The sequence below is a fragment of the Chaetodon trifascialis genome, chromosome 8 (assembly GCF_039877785.1).
Source record: "Chaetodon trifascialis isolate fChaTrf1 chromosome 8, fChaTrf1.hap1, whole genome shotgun sequence".
NCBI lineage: Eukaryota > Metazoa > Chordata > Actinopteri > Chaetodontiformes > Chaetodontidae > Chaetodon > Chaetodon trifascialis.
Window position 1 is genome coordinate 25,765,170 of NC_092063.1, and position 20,057 is coordinate 25,785,226.

Here is a 20,057-nt window from a genome sequence, read left to right on the forward strand (position 1 = left end):
CAAACAAATGGACGATCATCCTGTATACTTCCATTCTCTGACTTAAGTTACCATTGGGCCACCAGAGAAATCTTAACAGGTCAGTATCCTCCTCTGACACACGCACCTGGTGAAACATGGCTTCAATGTCAGACATTAAAAAAACAGGCTCTTTTCTAAACCTGGTCAGCACACCCAACAATGCATTTGTTAAGTCAGGGCCGCTCAGGAGCTGAGTATTGAGAGACACACCTTGAAATGATGCCGCACAGTCGAAGACGACCTGGATTTTTCCCTTGGTAGGATGGTAAACCCCATGGTGTGGGATATACCAAACCTTGCCATCCTTACGCTCTAGATCTGTGGCTGGCACTCTTTGTGCGTATCCTCTGGATATGAGATCGTTCATTCAGTGTAATCTCTCTGGAAGTCTGGGTCTCTGGCAAACCTTTTCCTCAAGCTTAAAGCGCATTGTTCCGCAATTGCACAGTTGTCAGGCATTCTTATTTCTCGCCTTTTCAAAGGTAAGGCAATGCTGTAGTGCCCATCACTCAGGGACACAGTCTCACTAGCCAACTCCAAGAACTTAGAATCTTCTCTTGATAGCCCTGGCTGCTCATCATGGGAATTCTCAGGGAAGTCCTTCCTGAATTGCTGTTTCCAGAGCTCATCAAGCGTAACAACAGAAATTCTATTGGCAGTGGCTGTTGACGGATACCCTGGCCTTTTACAGCATTCTCTGTCAAGTGGCCCATTCACAGTCCAACCAAGGACAGTCCTAATAGCAAAGGGTCCATCATCCACACTCCGAATGACCTCCAAAGGTTCCAAGGCCCTGGGCATGTTCATGCCAATCAAAAGCTCCACTTGTGCATCTATCTTGGGCAGATGAACATGTTTTAGGTGTGGCCAGTCCTCCAAGTCCTGCTGTGTTGGAATATGGCACGTGTTGACAAGCATTCTATACTGAGTGAAGAGATCAGGCATGTCACAATAGACATCACTGACCAATCCAGCTACTTCCAGGGGGGTATTCCAGGTAGGAGGTTCAACAAACTCTGAGTTTATCTCTGAACTCTGAGTTGACTTACTCTGAAATGGGAAACTCTGAGTATCCAGTTCCAGAACAGCTGATCTGAGTTAGTTCAATCTACTCTGAGTATGTTAACCTTGAGTTGCACGCATGCACAACCACTATAAAAAGCCATCATCAATAGAGCCCGTAAGTTTGAATGTACTATTCCATTGACTAAACATTTAACTGTACTTAAGATCGTGGCATACAGTTATGAATATAAGTAGGAATAAAATAAAATCCAACAGTGGAGAAAGAAGCAGCTAAAAATGAAATATAAAAACATCATTCAAAAAGGTAAGGCATATTTTGCTCGGCTATGATTGTACCTCACTTTGATTTCAATTTTATTTTTTAATTGACTTAGGCTATTAAACAAAGTAAATATTAATTCAGTGGTGACTTCAAGTAGTAATTTAAACCCCTAACAACATGTTGTTTTAACATGTCATATCACTTAATACCCCACTTAGTAGATAACACTTGATAAAATGTTTACACATTTTTATTTTATATGTATTGAGGTCATTTAAAATGTGACAGTGTGTCCATGAACACTTAATAAAATACTAATTTAAAAAAAGATTAACATTTGAGTTCTGCTCAGCCAACAGAGCAAAGGCAGAGGCCCGAAAAACGGGTGGAGGGCCAAATCCACCACCAAAGTTTTCTGAAACAGTATCTTTTCCTTCATCACAGGAGGATGATGATGATGATAAAACACTGTCTGCTGCCACAGGGAGAGATCCAGAGAGGCCTACTGAAAGTGTAGGCGGATGTCAAGCGCGAAACGCCGAAATGGATGTGAACAAGATTCTGAATAGAAAGTTTAGTTTCAAAAAGTTGCCAGATGGGTCGACTGACAAGACCAAAGTTTGGACAGAGGCATATGGATACCGCAACTAAAAACAAGCTTACTGCAGCCATAGCCAAGTAATGTTCATTCTTTCTGGAGAGAAATGAGAGGCTGCGTTGATAAGCCACTGGTGAATAAACAGAAGAGCATTATAGTCTGACTGCTTGTATGTTCCAAGGAAACTTAAGAAAGGAAAGTTTAAGCCATGGTTTAACTGCACTATAGGCTGAGTCCTAGTTTACAATGATGTGCACTTTGTAACTTTATCTTGTATCACCCTGTTTTGATCCTTTAGAAAGGGCTGTTGAAGGGGCTTTTTTGTAACCAAGCATTTATTTTTTTTGTCATCTGTTTATTGACAGTGTTAAAATGTGTGAGATTTAATTCATTCAAATGTGAATGACTGCTCAAAGTGAGAATGTTAGTGTGAAATATAACATATAAGGAATTGTGTAAAACCAAGGGCGAATTTATTAATAAAAAGGGAAACAGAAAACGCGCTCAACGAGCAGATGATAAACAAACAAAAGACACACTCAAACGGAGTGGATGAACAGAAGGAGCACCGACGAAGCGGGTATGACACGAGGCATGCGTGGAAGCGGCAGGCAGACACTGAAACAAAGAAAAACACTGCACACTTAGTGGCTGGAAAACAATGGACAAAAAAATTACGAATCTCTGAGCAAGAGAGGAAGACAAAAAGACTTATACTTAAGAACCAAACGACAAATGGAGTATGAGGATAATCCGGCAAAGAGGAGAGGTCTGCATGCTTCTTAAATACTCCACACAATGAGGAAGTGTGCTTCCAGGTGAGTGCAGGGGGCGGAGCTGGCTGCAGGTAAGGGGATGCCCAGCCATGCCAACAGGGGTGAACAGACAGAACACACATGGGGTGCTTTTCATTCCATAAATTGGTCTCCTAGTCTCCTCCACTCGCTTCCTCCCCTCGCCTCTTAGCCCAGCGAAGACATGAAAGAGGGATGCGAGGAAGAGATGTGAGGACATAGGCGACGAAACTCCAAAATGAAAAATCCTCACTCCACAGCGTCAGTCCGAAGCGACGTCAATTACTGATGACGTTTACCTTCTCCCGCCATGATTCAAACATGCACCACATTTGACACGCCCCTTAAATAATAAAAGACTTCCGCGTAGGCCACACCGGTGTATCCTCACTCTGATCTCCCTCAGAAGCCTCCTCTCTCCCCGCTCCTCATCTCCTTCAGGTGCATTTAAGCAATTGGAAGATCCTTCATCATGGCGGAGGGGAAACAACTTCCGGGTCGACGAAGGAGATAGGAGACGAGGAGGCACAATTCAATGAAATGAAAAGCACCCAGGGAGAGACAAGAAGCATCCTATCCACTTCTCCATTTTGATAACAGTATTAAAATGATAATTAATGGGACATTTAGAATAGATAAAAATGTGCGATTAATTTACGATTAATCGCGAGTTAACTATGACATTTATGCGATTAATCGCGATTAAATATTTTAATCAATTGACAGCACTAGTCTTAATATTATGTATAGCTACTGGCAGTGCTCTGTCCATTCACATTCCTTTACATTCTGGAGTGGAATTTGGAGTTTGACATGTACACTGAAGTGATCAGCACAGATAATGGACAAACAACTAGCACATTCTTGTCCTTCAACACAATGACTGGCATCACCAGGAGGAGGGTCCATAAATTTCCACAGCGCAGCTTGACACAGTCAGATTTTTGGTCAATACCATGTTAAATCTGTATGTAGAACTGTAGGATTTAAATGTCGTCCATAAGTTTCCCAGTTACCAGTGAAGGAGTTGTATAGAGTCGACCTCATGAAGGGTATAGAGAAAAGTGAAAAGGAAATTGCCTATGGATCGCCAGATTAGAAAAACAGACCTTGAAATTCTATTAATGGGATGCCAGTTGAGGTGGATGCACTTCACAGCTGAAATATGTTAATGGATGGAACTATATTACAAACCCTAACTGCTGCTTTTGTACTTTTAGGGAATAAACAAGACCAAACCACATGTGAATTTGTCATTATTTGACTGTTTTAATCAAAAGTAGTTTCTGCTGTTTAGGTCCCTTACAGCCCTTCCATCCTGGATGTCTGCAGGGTGGATGGGATGGTCATCCTCAGGGTCATTCATTTGTACAGCAGGGTGTTGCTCTCCTCTAATAGTTACAATATTATGAAGAACAACACATGCCACAATGATGTCACATGCCCTCTCTGGGGTGACCCTGAGCTTACGCAGGCACTGGAACTGGGATTTCAGTATACCTATGGCCATCTCAACCCGGGCTCCAGTCCTGCAGTGGGCCACATTAAAACATTGTTGGGGCCCAGGCTCAGGGTCAGGATAAGGGGTCAACGGAGTGGGCTGGCATGGATAGCCTCGACCCCCCAGTAGGTAGCCATCAAGCACTCCTGTAATTATTGAGGACACATTTGAGTGCATTAAAAAGGAGACAAAGAACATTTGTACAAAGTTTTAGCTTCCTTGCACGTGCAAATCTGTTGCTCAGACTCAGTGTTGGGTAATAATAACATTACTTTTTTCAGTAACTAGTAGTGTAAGGCATTACTTGTTTGAAAATGGTAATATTATTACAGTTTTCCCGAGCTAGTTACTTGCGTTACATTTGCCAGTAGCACCTTCATCACACACAACGCACACAACACAGAGAACAGAAGGGAAGGGGAGGGGGCGTGAATGGAACAGTGATTGGTCTGGGTTTGGCATGAGGTATCATTTACCATCACCGATTGGTCGACACCCGGCAGCCGGCAGCAGAGCGGCACCCGCAAAGACAGATTGGAAAAAATGGAAGTGTCAACAACGGCAAGCTCTTTTTCAGAGGGAGGTTCCCAGCAGCAGAAAGCTAGTTTCGACAGGTGGAGATTCAGTCATTATTTTGAGCTTGTTGCGAAGCGATGGAGTGACATGAACGAGCAGCCCCGCAAGCAGCAAAAACTTTCATTTGAACATAAAGTACTACCAACATCAAAATCCGAGATAAATAATCTTGTTGCCTCGTACATAGTAGAAGAAATGTTACCTCTTTCCACCGTCGAATCGTTGTCTTTTCGAAAGATAATCAGCAAAATACCGATAGCAGGGGGAGAGTAATTATAGAGTAATTAAGAAAAAAAATGTAACTAGTAATGTAACTAGTAATATAACTAGTTACTTTCTCCAGGGAGTAATAAAGTAATGTAAGGCATTACTATTTTTGAGAGTAATAGGTAATATGTAATATATTACTTTTTTGAATAACTAGCCCCAACACTGCTCAGACTACACTCCCAGTAGATCTAGGAGTCATGTACAGAGCGAGGCCACTTGGCTTCTACATTCGTAATGATGTAGGCTGCATCACATATGATCTTCACAGTGCAGAGAATGACATGAGTTACAGTGTATTGTAATGTATACATTTTCATGTACATAATTTTTAAGACGGTAAGTCATAAACCTGGACATTGATGCTCTGAAAGGGTTTTCTATTCACATAGTCCCTTTTGTTTTCTGCAGGCGCAGTAACAGGAATTTGTGTCCCATCTGTGCATCCTATTACATTTGGAAGCCCTGCAAAATGACAGCTAATTAAGCTACAGAACCCACTCTGAGGTCGCAGCAGAATGTATATCATAATTTAAAATAAAAGAATATATGATTTCTACATCAGTCAACAGTCACTACCATCATTGGTAACAGGCGTTTCAGTGCAAGGATCAGTTTCCTCACAGCTCTACACACTGTTTCTGAAGTGCTCTGCATCCTCAATATTGTACAAAAAACTACTGTTTGCAAAAAGAAAAACCTAGCGCTATGCGTAAAATTTTCTGTGATGTGAGCGCACGCCCGCGGTGTGTGAGGTTGGTGATGTATGGCCGGAGAATGTCATCGAGATAAATTCTACCGTTTGATGAAATGACAGGACATCTAATCTGGGTCGGAAGATTCTCTCACGACGTAAAGCGTTTCGAATCAGTTGGGCTTCACGCCAGCTCTCAGCGCAGCAGACACACACGCATTAAGACAGAGAAAAAGCAATTTTCTGCCTCTGCACTGGTCTCACATTTAGGCTAATACTGAGAGAACGGTAGCTCCTATCAGAAAAAAACACAGACCGTCATCGCGGTAAAGACTTCCTGAATGATTCGGTGTGATTTCGGTGTTTCTAAAGTCAATATTTCGCAGACACTTGCGAGTTTAAAACAGGGGTCCGTTCTGCTTCTCTCAGAAAATCTTTGTATTGGTGTCAATGAGGAGCAGAGACAGACATGGCCGCACTTAGAGGCTGCTAATTCAAATTCTGTATGTCTCTCAGATTTTTCGAGCACATTGTGAGAGACAGAACAAATTTGTCTACAAACTTGGAAAAAATCATGCATGTAGGGCATAAATTGTGGCTGGGAGGAGTGTGGAAAAAATCTGTTTTTTTTTCGGCTCTCTCCCACTCTGACTGATGACATCACCCACTCTGACACGAATATTCTGTGCAATACACGCCCATTATAATCTCAACATTTCTCCAGCAGCTGCTAACTCCTGAAGGTCACTTAATGAGTCATGAGGAATTCTTTCATAAATATAACTTTCCTGTGTTGCTTAAAGAATTTATTCAGGTTGTAGGATCTGTTCCAGATGGCTCTGTTTGTTTGTGTAGAGGTGTTACTGCTCATGATGTGTCGGTTACAAACCCTGTTAAAACCCCTTGTGAAAAAATTTGCTTCTCATCCTCTCATACAAATAATAATCGTGTCATTCGTTCATTGTTTCAGAGCAAGTTTACTCCAAAGCCATATGTTATTATTTATTGGAATTCTCTCCACAAAAATATACCTTGGTCAAAAGTTTGGTTGTTGCCACACAAGTATTTGATTACCAACAAAATTAGAGAGATTTCTTTTAAAATTCTGCACAAAAATTACCCTACAAAGTATTTAATGAAAAAGTTTAGAGCTGATATTGATACCAATTGTTCATTTTGTTCAGCTCACCCTGAAACTGTGCCACATCTTTTCTGGCACTGTGATCTCACTACGAAACTATGGAAGGATGTAGCAAGGTTTATCTGTGACAAACATGCAAATTTTGTATTGTTTCATGCATGTTATTTTTCGTGTTTTTGTAAAAAAGAAAGATGACAATGAAAAAAATCAATGTTATAAATCTAATTAAATCTAAGTTTTTCATTCATAAATGTAAGTTTATCAATCAAAAACCTCTTTTTTCAGTCTTTTATGGTTGTAAAATACAGTAAGTCTGAGATTAAATGTATAGTCATATCAAAAATAAATAATAAATGGCAGAAATGATGGGATAGAGGGAGTAAGGGTAGACACCTCTATAGTATTCAAAAGAAAGTTGGAGAAATGAAAGAAAGTCATAGGAGCAGAAAAGAAGACATAATATCCAGGATGAGATTAGGTCATACTGGCCTCAACAGTACACTATACATCATAAACAAACATGCTACAGGGAACTGTGAATACTGTGGATTACAGGAAACAGTGGAGCATGTATTCTTACATTGTCCAAGGTACCAACAACAGAGACAAACACTCAAAACAGCACTCCAAAGAAATCAACAAGTATGACTGAGCTATTAAGGAGGAATTCAGGAGATGTTGGGTACAGGGCTAAATTTGGGTTTTTACAGAGCACAGGGGTTATTATTAGGATGTGATGTAGAATTACAAGCTATCCTGCTCCACACTCCAGTCCAGAAGGTGGCGGTAATGCACCTAACAGTTGTTTGCCAAACGCCATAAAACAACTTAAGAAGAAGAACTTGCGCTATGCTAACAACAAAGTGGACAGAAGGTACGAAGTTCAGCGAACTTGAGTATTCTTTTAGTCTATAGGAACATACACCAACCATATGTCGTAGCATAACTTTGCAGCCTCGGGTGTTTTAGGTTACATTAGGTATAAATTAAACTCAGGCTCAGAGTCATATCAGTAACTAGTTGCCTTCTTGTCAGTCCTTTTTGCACTATACTGTCGTGACGACTCCTCTGATGGTCCATGAGCCATGGAGGCTCCGTCCTTTCATGTACCTGCGGATAAAGACGGACCGCTATGGGGGACGGACAGGAGAGACTCCAGCCGGGATGCAGAGTCTGACCCCGCTCGAGACATAAAGACACATTTTCGCGTCTGTCGCTTCATTGTGGAGACAGGTAAAAGCTAATTCGCGGAGCGGTGCTAACAGTTCGTCTACTCAGGATAAAGAATGTACTGTGAGAGCCCATTTCTGGCCGAAAAAACAAAGATGTAAAGCTATGCACGATGATAAACGCAGTTATGGTGAAATTGGGAGTTGCTTTGTCAGAATTATGAGATAGTAACTCTGAAATCCTGACTTGCTATCTTACAATTTTGACTTATGGCTTATGTCAGTTTTGACTTAAGCAGGAGTAGGTCAGCATTTGGACTTCTCTTATAATTTTGACATACCATCTCGTAAATTTGACCAATGAAGTGTTTTTTGTTTGTTTGTTTGTTTGTTCTTTGTTGTTTTTTGTCATGTCTGATTTTGCGTTTTTTTATTTCTTGTCTAGCTGAAAATTGACTTCTATAATAGTGAGATACATGGTGTGCTGCTAGAAATTTGGAAATCCTCATCAGCTAGTGCCCTGAAATGTTCCTCTCTGTCTTATAGAGTACACATCATTTGTATGCGCAGTTTTCTTAACTCTTTAAGTGTTCAGTTAAATTCACCACCCATCTGATCCACCAAGCAGCACTTCTAGCTTTTGCCTCTACCCCAGTGCTGTTAAAAAGAGAGTTGCAGCACTCCCTCAGACATGTGTTGGAGTGGTTGCTGAAGTAACATATCATGGAGCAACAGACTGCTCAGCACTGAACCCCATTCATCTTCAGTTTGTCCCAAGCACACTTACTGGTGAGTTGATTAAATGAATTTTTGACATTTTAACACATTAGCTGACATCTCATGAAACCACTTAGTTCATGTTTATTGTAAAATATCAGCTTGTTAGAGTCGAATTGCAGTTGCACTAATGTGAGCAACTCATCACAAGCTACCAAAACCAGATGTCAGTTGGCGTACAATTACCTTAAATTCACTGCAGTTATTGGCACATACAAAGTTTATATTGGGTTATTAGATTTGTTGTTAAAGTGAGCATCACTTAGTTTTGACTGTATCAGTACACCTGATCACAATGAATGATAGCTCACTGAACCAGATAACATGGTTAGCTTGTATATAGTGAGGCTGTTTCTTGGTTCATTCAGTCATTGAACACATCATTTGTTCACATTAGATCATCAGTGATGGGTGATAAGATCAGTAGCATAAAAGTGGATGATACAGAAATGAAAGAAAGATATACTGGTGATTCCAGGCTTCTCTGAAAGAAGCACATGTACACTGCTCCTTAGGGGACGCTTTGAATGTTCAAAGAATAAAGTTAGAATCACTGGTGTGATATCTTTGTCTCATCCATCAGCCTCATGTGTAAAGAAATGTAAACACCTGAAACTAGAATATCTCTCAGTAAACAGGGCAATTTAATGAGCTGAAAATGTACCCAGCTTTAACTGGATGGAAACAATAACGAATCAGTTTTACGTGTACATGAAGATGTTGTTGCGTGCAGCTTAAAGAGAATGTTTCGATGTACTTGTTGGAACAGCATCACGTTTCTTGAATTATCATTTCATTTTACATTATCTCAAGCCAGCTATTTTCTCTCTTTAGGTGTTTGGTCAGCCTACAGGTGTGAGGTTGAGTTACAATGGTTAAAGTGGAGACTTTCAGCTTTAGCATGAGGGTATTCATTATTCAATCATCAAATTCAAAGAATCTGCAACCAAGTACTAAATGTGACCATTTTATTTAGGTTTATAGGAACTTGTCCAATAACTTGTGGTCCTCTGAAACTCGGTCTGTCAAATGGCTGTAATTACTACATGGTTCTGTTGATGTATCTGAAAATACAATTTTGTTTTGTTCTGTTTTTATTTTAATTATTTTTTGGGCTTTTCAGCCTTTATGATAGAGAGACAGCTGAAGGTACGACAGGAAAGGGGGCAGAGAGGGAACGACACGCAGCAAATGAGCCGCAGGTGGGAGTCGAACCTGCAGCCACTGCAGAGGACTGACAGCCTCACCAACTGAGCTATAGGGGTGCCCCAATACCCACAAATTTAAGAGGAGAGTTTACACTTGAAGTCCACAGTCAGTATTTCATTTCAGGTTCTGTATAGCTTCACGTTCTTTATATTGCTTTTATATATATATTTCTTCTCTTTCTTTCTTTTCTAATTTCATTCTAATTCTATAATTCTATCTTGTATGGAGCACTGCTACAAAAACAATTTCCCCTCGGGGATCAATAAAGGAATCCTGAATCCTGTACTGGACTACAGAGACTAACAGATCAGCTAATGTCTAAACACTGACTGTAGGTGTGCACTCTCACATCTGTAATGCCAACCTCATGGAAATGTTTGGGAAACACTGGCTTCAGTGTGTATTTATGTCCTTCAGTGAACACTGTGTCGTCTTTCTTTACCTCTCTCAGTTCTCTCCAGCAGCAACAGGCTGGACTGGAGTCAGGACCCGGTCTCCTCTGGGTCTATGACATGGTCTGCTTCTAGCAGAGGAATGCTCTCATCAGATCATTCAAGGACCAGTAGCATTACTGGTGGTGTTTTTGCTGTCATTGTGTGGATCAGCAGTTGACTCTGTGATTCTTGTGTGAGTGTCTGGAAATGTTTGGAGCAGTGATCATTCAGTGAAGTCCATTTAGCTCTCACAGTCAGCTGTCCACATCTCCTTTTCTTCCCACTGTTGTGGTGGAAGAATGTAATGGCTATTGTGAACACCTGTGTGTCTTTGGCCTGCTTTCCGCCATCTTTCTCTACCTGGAGGAGCAAAAAAAAACAAAAAACTTATCTACTCTCTCTCTGGATATAGTCAAATGTTTTGTTGGATGCAGCTGGTTGTTTTGTCTATTTCACACTGATTGACCAAAGGCTCCGTTATACACAGTTGATTGTTTACTTTTGTGCATTTTGGTGGAAGAAGATTGTGTTGATATCAAGCATGTAAGACATTCTGAGCTATAATCAAGCCAGTCTGGGTCCAGAACTCTGAATTGCTGCCCAGATTTTTTTCGCAGATTAAAATGGTAATTAAAATGATACGGCAACTCTGTGTGATTATCAGACTCACACTTATTCAATAAATGTATAGATCTGTAATAGATCACAGTCGACGGCATTATGTATGAATGAATCTGAAAGATTATGAAACGCTAGATTTGATTTGGAAGTGTGTTTGCTCTTCCTTACACAGGAGTGAAGCTTGGTATGCGTTCAGTGCCTGTGGCCACGGCGTGTGTATTGTACCACCGTTTCTTTGAACGTGTCAACACGAGAGCATATGAACCCTACTTGGTGGCCATGAGCTGTGTGTACCTCGCTGGAAAAGTGGAGGAGCAGCACATCAGGACTCGTGACATCATCAACGTAAGCCACAGGTAATATGCCAGGTCAGGAGTGGATATTCCCTACAGAATACACTGCTCTATAGCCATGTTTATGCCATACTGTTGAAAGCAAAAATACTTCATGTAGTCTCAACAAACTGTTTTAAAGTAAACAATTTGACATCATTGAAGTCATAAGAAAGATGGCAGATATAAAGCTCTCACATGTGAGCATAGACAGCTCTTAGATGCTGAATGTTACTGGATAACTGAAGGGTTTTGTTTTGACTTTTCAGTCTGGCAATCATTGATTTTCATCACAGAGCTAAAAAAAAATCACTGCAAATGAATTTCCAAAGCTGTAATTGATGTATTCACATTACCAGTTTTGTCCAATCATTAGTCCAAAACCCAGATAAAATCTGTTTGCTATCATAGAGGACAAAAGAAAGCGTAAGTAAACTTTTTATTTAGATTTTTTTGGCATTTTAGCTGAATGATAAACTTAAGACAAGGTGCTTCCACATTAATTCCATTTTTGACTTTACATGATACTGAGTGAATATATCTTTATTGATCAACCTATTTCCTCAGTTATTAGATGAATCATTAGGTGTACAGAATATCAAACAATAGGGAAAAATATCCACCACAGTTTCCCAGTGGCCAAGGTGACGTACTTGTACCCACATATTGTATATTCACTCAGACAAAAGCACCAAATGATCACATTTGGGAAGCTCGGAAAAGTGAATCTTCAAAATCACTTCACCAAAAATTGATGATCAGAATATTATTACTTATTGAATTATAATTTTTTGTAACTAATTGTTTGAAATCAGGTTTCATGGGGCTGTGTTCAAGCTGTTCAAACCTTGCACTTTTTCTCCTCTATGTTAGCTTAAAAGTTGAGCTTGATTGTATTTGATACTTGAAACAGCCGTCAATCAGTCTCTTACCAGCGTCTTCTGCAGCTTTTGAATGTATCTCAGTCTTTATCAGCAGATAGTCACTTGGAACTAGGATTGGGCGGTAATAAGGTATCCCGCGGTATCTAAAAATAGCAACGGTATCAGTTTCATTACCGTCATTAAAAACAAATGCTGCGCATATAGGTCTATAGGGGTCTAACATAATTGTAGCATCATCATAACAAAAATGAAGTCCACTCTGTTCAATGTATCTGGTTGAATTTTTGCTTCAGAAAAAGGTGACTGTGCAAGAGTACATGCTACAAAATGAAGCTGAGCAGTTTTACAGATGTTTTAACTCAGGTATGTCCAGGCGCTCATATGGGCAGAGTACCGTTATTTCGTCCAAGCACACGGAGAAACTCCTCTGTTGAAAACAGTTTTTCTGCCTTTTCTCTGCTTGCTATTAAACAGTAAAATAACACTTCGGGCTGCTCAGCAGAGTCCTCTGTGAGCGCTCTGCTCATTCATGAGAGGGAGCGGTGAAACTAACTGCGTGGTTACGCCGTTCAATAGCTCAGCGACCCGCCCACATTCACCATAGAAACACCAATGACGATCCAGAAGGAATCAACCCCAGAGATAGGTTATCACATGAAGAGCGCTCCCTCCACTAGAAACCCCCTCCTCTTTATGTAAACAACCAGGACCTTCGTGATTGATCTCAAACTATCACAGAGTCATAGGAGGAGACATTAGCAGCGTTTTTTCGGGCTGGAATATAACTTTTGACCCCAAAAACAGCAAAGATAAAACATACTTTATGATTTAGCAAAGTTTTTTTTCTGCTACTCTTCGGCTGCTAGCTCACAGAGTTTTCGTCGCACAGTGAGGAGGCAGACATCTTCGTGATCATCAGACTGTCTGCTTTCATATGATACCGGGCTTTTGTGGTCTGCGTGAAGTGGTGAAATCAGCAGGTGCGGTACCTTTGACGTGCGCTAGTTTCGTGCTTTCATTACATGCACATATAATTACACATATTGCACATATTTCGTGGGGTATGAATTATGTTTCGTTTGGGTGCCAATGCTTGGTAGATGCTTTTCCCCGTCATTCTGGTATGCTACAAGTTAGGACTGGTGCTTCTACGCGTGAGCATTGACCATCTGAACTGTGCACATGTCAGGCTGCCCTGCAAAGTGATTTTTAATTAGTCACGGTAATACTGTATACCCCCGGAAAATGTGGGGAAAGTTTGACGGTATCAAAATTTGGATACCGCCCAACTCTACTTGGAACATGACCTTGCTTTACACTACAACTGAAATGATTAGGTGATTAATCCATGAGCCGAACATAGATGAGCAACAATATTGATAATCGATTAGTCATTGAAATGATTTTTCATTTTGTGGATTGGCTGCTTGTCTTGTTCATAGAATTGTAATTTGAATGTCTTTGAGTTTTCGACTGTTAGGTGAGTAATGAAAATACTTTAAAGTGTGCCACTCTACTTTACACCTCTTGGTAAAATGAGACAACTTTGCATGTGTTTGGTACACATGGTGTATCTGTCATCGAATGTTTCTGCAAGAGTTGAACTTAACTGGTCAAAGTGGCCGATAAATAAACGACAGTATGAGTTTTCAGACACGACAGTACAGTTAAATGCAGATCATCATCAAGTGGCTCAGAAAACTGGGAATGGTTAATTGAGAGTTTTACAGCAGGTTGTTTTGAAAAGAGTCAATTTTTTTTTGTCTTCTTCTCTTCACCTTCCCTCTCCTTCCGTTCCTCCCTCGTAGGTATTTCAACAGTGGCAGCGCTCCTCTAGAATGTGACAAGGAGTTCTGGGACCTGAGGGACAGTGTGGTGCAGTGTGAGCTCCTCATCCTCCGACAGCTCAACTTCCACGTCTCCTTTGAACACCCTCACAAGGTAGATGTGTGCATTTGTGTGTTTGTGCACGTAAACCTGTCCCCCCTAATTACAGTTGAATCTCCTTGTCTGTCGCTGTTACTGTCTGATGTTGTCATAGTTGTCCCAATGTGTTTGTATGTACAGCTGTTGTATCATCTGGGTTGAAGTGATTGTGAACTGGGTCTGTGATTGGCTGGTCATCTTTGCTCACATTTATTTGTTGCCTAAATCAAAACAGATTGAAGTGGTGTTTGTCTCATTTATAGAATACATGATGTGCATGATTGGATTGTGTTTTTCTTTCTGTCTCTTCCCCTCCAGTATTTACTTCACTACCTGTTGTCTGTGAGGTCGCTCGTGAACCGCCATGCCTGGTCTCGAACCCCCGTTGCTGAGACTTCTTGGGCGTTGCTTAGAGACTGTTACCATGGGGCCATGTGCATCCGCCACATACCCCAACACATCGCCATAGCAATACTGTACCTGGCTCTGAACAGCTATGGAGTGGAGCTACCTGTTGGGGAGAGAGAGTGGTGGCAGGTGTGTGTTTGCTGCAAAGTGTTAATTAGACACTGAAGAGAGGTGACTGAACAAAAAGCAGACCAGCAGAGGAGGCTATGTATGTGTGTACATTTATTAATCTGGGTATAGAATGGGGCATAATGCCACTTTATGTAAAAATAAGATAAAACGTTATTAATCCCACACCGGGGAAATGAAATTGTAACAGACAGCAAAGATTAAAAGAGAGAAATAGAAAGATCAAAAGGACAATAAAAAAGGATACAGATTAAAAAATACAGATCAACAATATATATGAACATTATATACCCCCCCCCCCCCCCCAATTTTATTTGTATAGCACCAAATCACAACAGAAGTTGTCTCAGGACACTTTCCTTACACAGCTGGTAAAGGCCGAGCTCTTTTATCTTCAGAGACCCAACAATTCCCCCATGAGCAATCACTTGGCGACAGTGGCGAGGAAAAACTTGCTTTTAACAGGCAGAAACCTCAGGCAGAACCAGGCTCTGGGTGGGCGGCCATCTGCCTCGACAAGAGTATAAGAATACTGTTGCCATGAAAAATACTACTGCCAATATAAAGTTATGGCAAACGATTGCAAACACATGACTCATCCAGCAGGCACGGAGCAACATTACCATTCAGTTTGATTCATGTCTCTGGCCTCATGATTGTAATTCCAAAATTCACTTGGTTAAAATGTAATTTGATGAGTAAGCACTTATGGCAGTTGAACTGTCAGTTGAAGAGTAAAAGATGGAGGCAGTTAATCAGTCATTTAAGCTGTACAGAAATGACAGCGGAACTGTGAATGACTGAAGTGAAGTGATCGTTGAGGTGTGCCCTGTTCATTAGTTGGAGTGTCAGCTGATGTGTAGAGGCTGAAAGCGGTTAAACTGTCAGTTGAAGAGTAAAGGTGCTTTCAGACAGAGATGTTCTTGCATTTAGAATCTGCAGCAGCAGGGTACAGCTCCACCATGGAGCTACCAGCTCCCTCCATACCATTCTGATTATCTTAAAATAGAGGAAATGGTTAGCAGTTTGACAACAAATAGCAGGTTTTGCTATGAGTATAATTTATGTTGTTTATTGTCCTTTACCAGATAATCAGACTGTGATGATGATTTTGCTGCTGTTGAAGAGCTGTATCATTCAGGAAACTCAGATACAGTAAAATCAGTTCATGTATTGTCTCCCTCATTGTAGTTTCTGTAGTTGCAATAGCCACACAAGCCGAGGTGGCAAGTTGAAAAAGTTGAACCACTTTAAACACAGCAAACAGTCCACAGTAAACCCAAAACAAATGGGAAACATTATATATCGCATTTGGCTTGGGAGCACCATGGGATCCCCCAAGAGGAGCTGTAAAATGTTGTTGGGAAGAGATGTGGACTACCTTGCTTAGCATGGTGCCACTGTGAAGTGGCACAAAGTGAGTGGTTTAATGGATATATGTAATTTAAAGGGTTAATTAGCAAGTGAACACTGCCAGCATAGAAATCATGGCTACTTCTGCTGAGTGACTGTGGGCTTGTTTTATATAAAAGTTGCTTGAAAAATATTATTGTTGCCAAGTAGTTTTGTCTAATTTTGAAACACCATTGTTTTTTTTTAAAACGTACTCCATGAAATGCAGAATCCATATTGAAAGAAAAACTTTGGGTGGGACATAGTCCAGTAAGCAATCATTGTACTGCATAGCAATGGATCAGAAGACTCTGTAATGTGAAGGGTGTTGCTCATGGAGACGAACCCACAAAGAATTATAACCTGTGTCTGCCCTCATTACAGATGTTTTTGGTAGCTGCAGACTGCTGCTGCTGTTTTCAGTGAAAAAGCTCTGATAACTGTACATTACCTGTCAGGGCAAAGTTGGCAACTTGCTGCTTTAGTGGTGAATAGTAGTGGTGAATTTAGGAGCTAAAGAGCCAGATATATCCCTTAGGAGTCAGCAGAGAGCAAAATGAAGCTAAAAGAAAGTCAGTATTGGACTTACGTTCGTCAGGTGCAATTACTCATACTATGTTGCTAAAGTGCTATTGTTGTTCCATGTCTGCTTGATGTGTAAATAGGACACTGTGCCAACAAGTTAATATTGACTTGAAAGATGGTAATATGTCAATGTCATGTTTAGAGCTTGTTTCTATTGCCACCGAGTGGCCAAAAATAGAATTTGCAGGCCAATGTTGAAGCCTCAAGGGATGGTTTACAAAAATCAGTTTTTTCATTTACCCCTAGTGGTATCTAGGCATGCAGTTTGGGTTTGCCCAGTTTTTTAGATGTGGGTTTCTTCCTCCATTCCAATACAATTTCATGTGTCCTACTGAAAGCACTGAAAAACAACATATAAAAAAACTCTTTTTAGTGCATGACTCTTTAAGGCCCAGTCTACTCTGATTTGTCAGCCCTCACAGGCCTGAGAAGGCACTGCCCACCTTCTGTCTCCATCAGCTCTTCTGGTGTTTTATGTAACCACAGCTGTGCTGGGCACATGGCTGAGGGTGGTGAGTGTATAGTCGTGACATCACAACCTTACAGAAATCCTAAAAGCTTGTTTAAACTAGTTTCTGAATACGTGCTTTTTGCATTTCTCAATGAATTGAGAGTTTTCATACTTACACAGTATTTATGTAGTAGCACAAAAGATATGGAAATCTTGCTAAACTCCGAGTCTAAAATAAGACCTAGGTTACCTGTGTTTTTATTGTTATTACATAACTAGACTAGAGGAGAGATTTGCTCCATGGGTATCATGTATATAGTAAATAAGAGGGGACTCAGAACGGAGCCCTGGGGGACCTCACACATTAGAAAGGAATATGAGCCTGTAGAAAGCAGTTATTGGTGACCTTGATCAGAGTAGTCCCTCTACACAGTCACAGTGCTTTGTAGAGAGCGAGTTTTCAAAAGATGATTGTAGTTCATAGTAGCATTGTAGATAGTATTGTGAAGAGAGTTGGGTGATTTTGAAAGTGCAACAGTGCCTTCTAGAGTTTACGAAGAGATATCACTCTAGTCAGTTGATGCTGAAGGTTAGAATGAGTCATCGTCAAGCTCTTTGAATTCTGTGTTCGTTTGCTACCGAACCTCCATCCTGTTGGCATTCTATCTCACATTTACACAAGTGAAATTGAATGCGTGTGCAGTATAAACATTGGTCAATAAGGCTACTTTTATGAAGTGACGGACACAAAGAGCTGCAGTCTTATACAGGTGTCCCCTGCTTTTATGGTCATGCCAGCAGCAACCCTCTGGCTTTGTAACATTGTGCACTTAAGCCAAAGTGACATTACCACCTGACCATCCAGCTCTAGCTAGTCTTCAAAGCAGACGTACCTCTTATAAGTGTTAAGTGTTATTTGATTGAATTTCTTTTGTCAGTTTTGCAAATTCGGTCTCTTTTGTTAGCACTTTGTTTTTTTTTAAGTCACTATATCCAAATGCAAATTGGAAAAGTCAGGATTTGTTACAGTTTTCTGCTTCAGTCCTCAAGGCAATAAAATCTAGGTCGTTTGGAATATTGTGTGGACCTTTGATGTCCACTGCTTATTGAGGCCAGGTGTGGAGCTGACGACTGTGCTGTGTGCTCGTGTTTGTGTGTGTAGGTGCTGTGTGAGGATGTGACCAAAGCAGACATTGACGCAGTGATCTCTGACCTTCTTCAACTCTATGACATGGAGGCCAAGTGTATCTGAAGGACACACCTACAAGACCCGCATGTGGAAGACACACAAGAGTTGTGCGTGTGCGCACGATGTGAATATGTGTGCCTGTGCATATATTGCTTTCTGCTTGTAAGTGTCAGGGTTCAGGTGTGTGTATGACAGAGAGGAACAGCTTGTATTGCCCCAGTTAGTCTGTGAGCTGTGACATAAACACACCTGCACTACCGACTCCTGCCACCCTGGGGAGACATTTTTCTTTCTAGTCGTTGATTCGTCAGTACTGCAGAATACTTATGAGCTCTGGAATCCATCATTAGCACCAGGTCTCTGAAACACATCCCACACCTTAGCACCTGAAATCTTTTCACACTCCACGTGTAACGTGTTTCAACAACAAATACCAGTGTATGTATTTGATGGGATGGGAAAGTTCATCATCTAGTTATAAATAATTCAATCAATAATTCCAACAAATAGGAAAAAATGCATGAGCAATGACTACAGTGATACTTATTATGGCATTACCCTAACATGTTTCTGCATTAGGGTAATACTGGTAATAAACATGTAATTGAGGTTAAGTCTTGATTGTCTCATTAGAACCCAGACCACCTCGCTGCATAAGTCTGCATGGAACAAGAAAACATTTATTTTCTGTACCAGATATCAGTATACATCCTAAGGTTTTAAGATGGAGAGCTCATCGTGGCATTGTAATTATTGTTTATTACTGTATAAAGTAATCCTATGTGATTGCATTAATTGGCTTTATGACCTCTTCATAACAAGTGTTGATATATCATGGTGATTATAGTGGTGGCTTAAGTGGCCCTCAGTGTATTAACTGTTGTTTGTTTTGCAATACTGCCATTTCCAGAGATCTTCTCATGAATTAGTTAAAAGATGGTTTGTAATTTTTTTCCATGTACTTACAATACTTACAAGTTTACTCTGTGTATCAAAACCTGATATGTCTTCTTCCTCTGTGCCATAGAGCTCCATTGATGTCCAAAACCTATTAAAACAAATCAAAACACATTGCACCATGTTCCTTTTCATGGACAAATGCATTCCAGTTCCTTTTCTTCAGTCCCACGTGCACTGTCCTGCTACCCTAAATACATTGTTTCCTCCCGTTTGAATAACTTTTGTTAAACATGAGAGTGCCCAGCTGTTTTGGGAAATAATTGAGCTTTTATTTATTTATTTATTTAAAATAATAATTCACTCTTACTTGTGAGCTCTTTTTATGAAAGAAATTTCATAGATAAAACACAGCATAACTGTGAGCATAAACCACCTGGAGAGGCCATTTTTCTGGTAATCACCAAATTCACCATCTGTCCTTTAATTGATGTTACTTTCTTGCTCCCAATGATTCACTGCAAAGTACAGTATAATTCTTGCTTGGAGTAATGATATTAGAGATGAAATAATGGAGACAGAGTGAAAAAGAAAAAGTTTACAGATGTTTACGGTATATTACTCCATCCCAGAGCGGTGCGTTGGCTCTAAGGGGGACAGAGACAATTTGATTGTTCATGGAAATGTCCTCTTAACAAAGACATGAAAAATCATGTGGTTTGTGTTTCTTGCATTATTGACTATGAGTTTTAATTCACATTGTTTATTTCCTAT

At 40.4% G+C, this 20,057-nt stretch overlaps 1 protein-coding gene across 2 annotated transcripts; it reads left to right on the plus strand.

The window, feature by feature from the left end:
• Positions 1-7,700: 7,700 nt before the first annotated feature.
• Positions 7,701-19,480, plus strand: ccnq (cyclin Q). 2 transcript variants are annotated; one of them, XM_070968560.1, is made up of 6 exons: positions 7,706-7,754; positions 7,916-8,113; positions 11,263-11,446; positions 14,115-14,247; positions 14,551-14,769; positions 18,360-19,480. In XM_070968560.1, exons 2-6 carry the CDS (start codon positions 7,966-7,968, stop codon positions 18,447-18,449), a joined length of 774 nt encoding a protein of 257 aa, XP_070824661.1. In that variant the 5' UTR covers positions 7,706-7,754; positions 7,916-7,965; the 3' UTR covers positions 18,450-19,480. The 2 variants fall into 2 exon arrangements, with proteins under 2 accessions (XP_070824660.1, XP_070824661.1); XM_070968559.1 differs by having other exon boundaries at positions 7,701-8,113.
• Positions 19,481-20,057: the final 577 nt, after the last annotated feature.

Coding starts and splice junctions, on each gene's coding strand:
- ccnq (XM_070968559.1), top strand. CDS start 7,966: ATGGAGGCTCCGTCCTTTCATGTACCTGCGGATAAAGACGGACCGCTA. Junction 11,447..14,114: donor ATCATCAACGTAAGCCACAG/GTAATATGCCAG, acceptor CCTCCCTCGTAG/GTATTTCAACAGTGGCAGCG. Junction 14,248..14,550: donor CCTTTGAACACCCTCACAAG/GTAGATGTGTGC, acceptor CTTCCCCTCCAG/TATTTACTTCACTACCTGTT.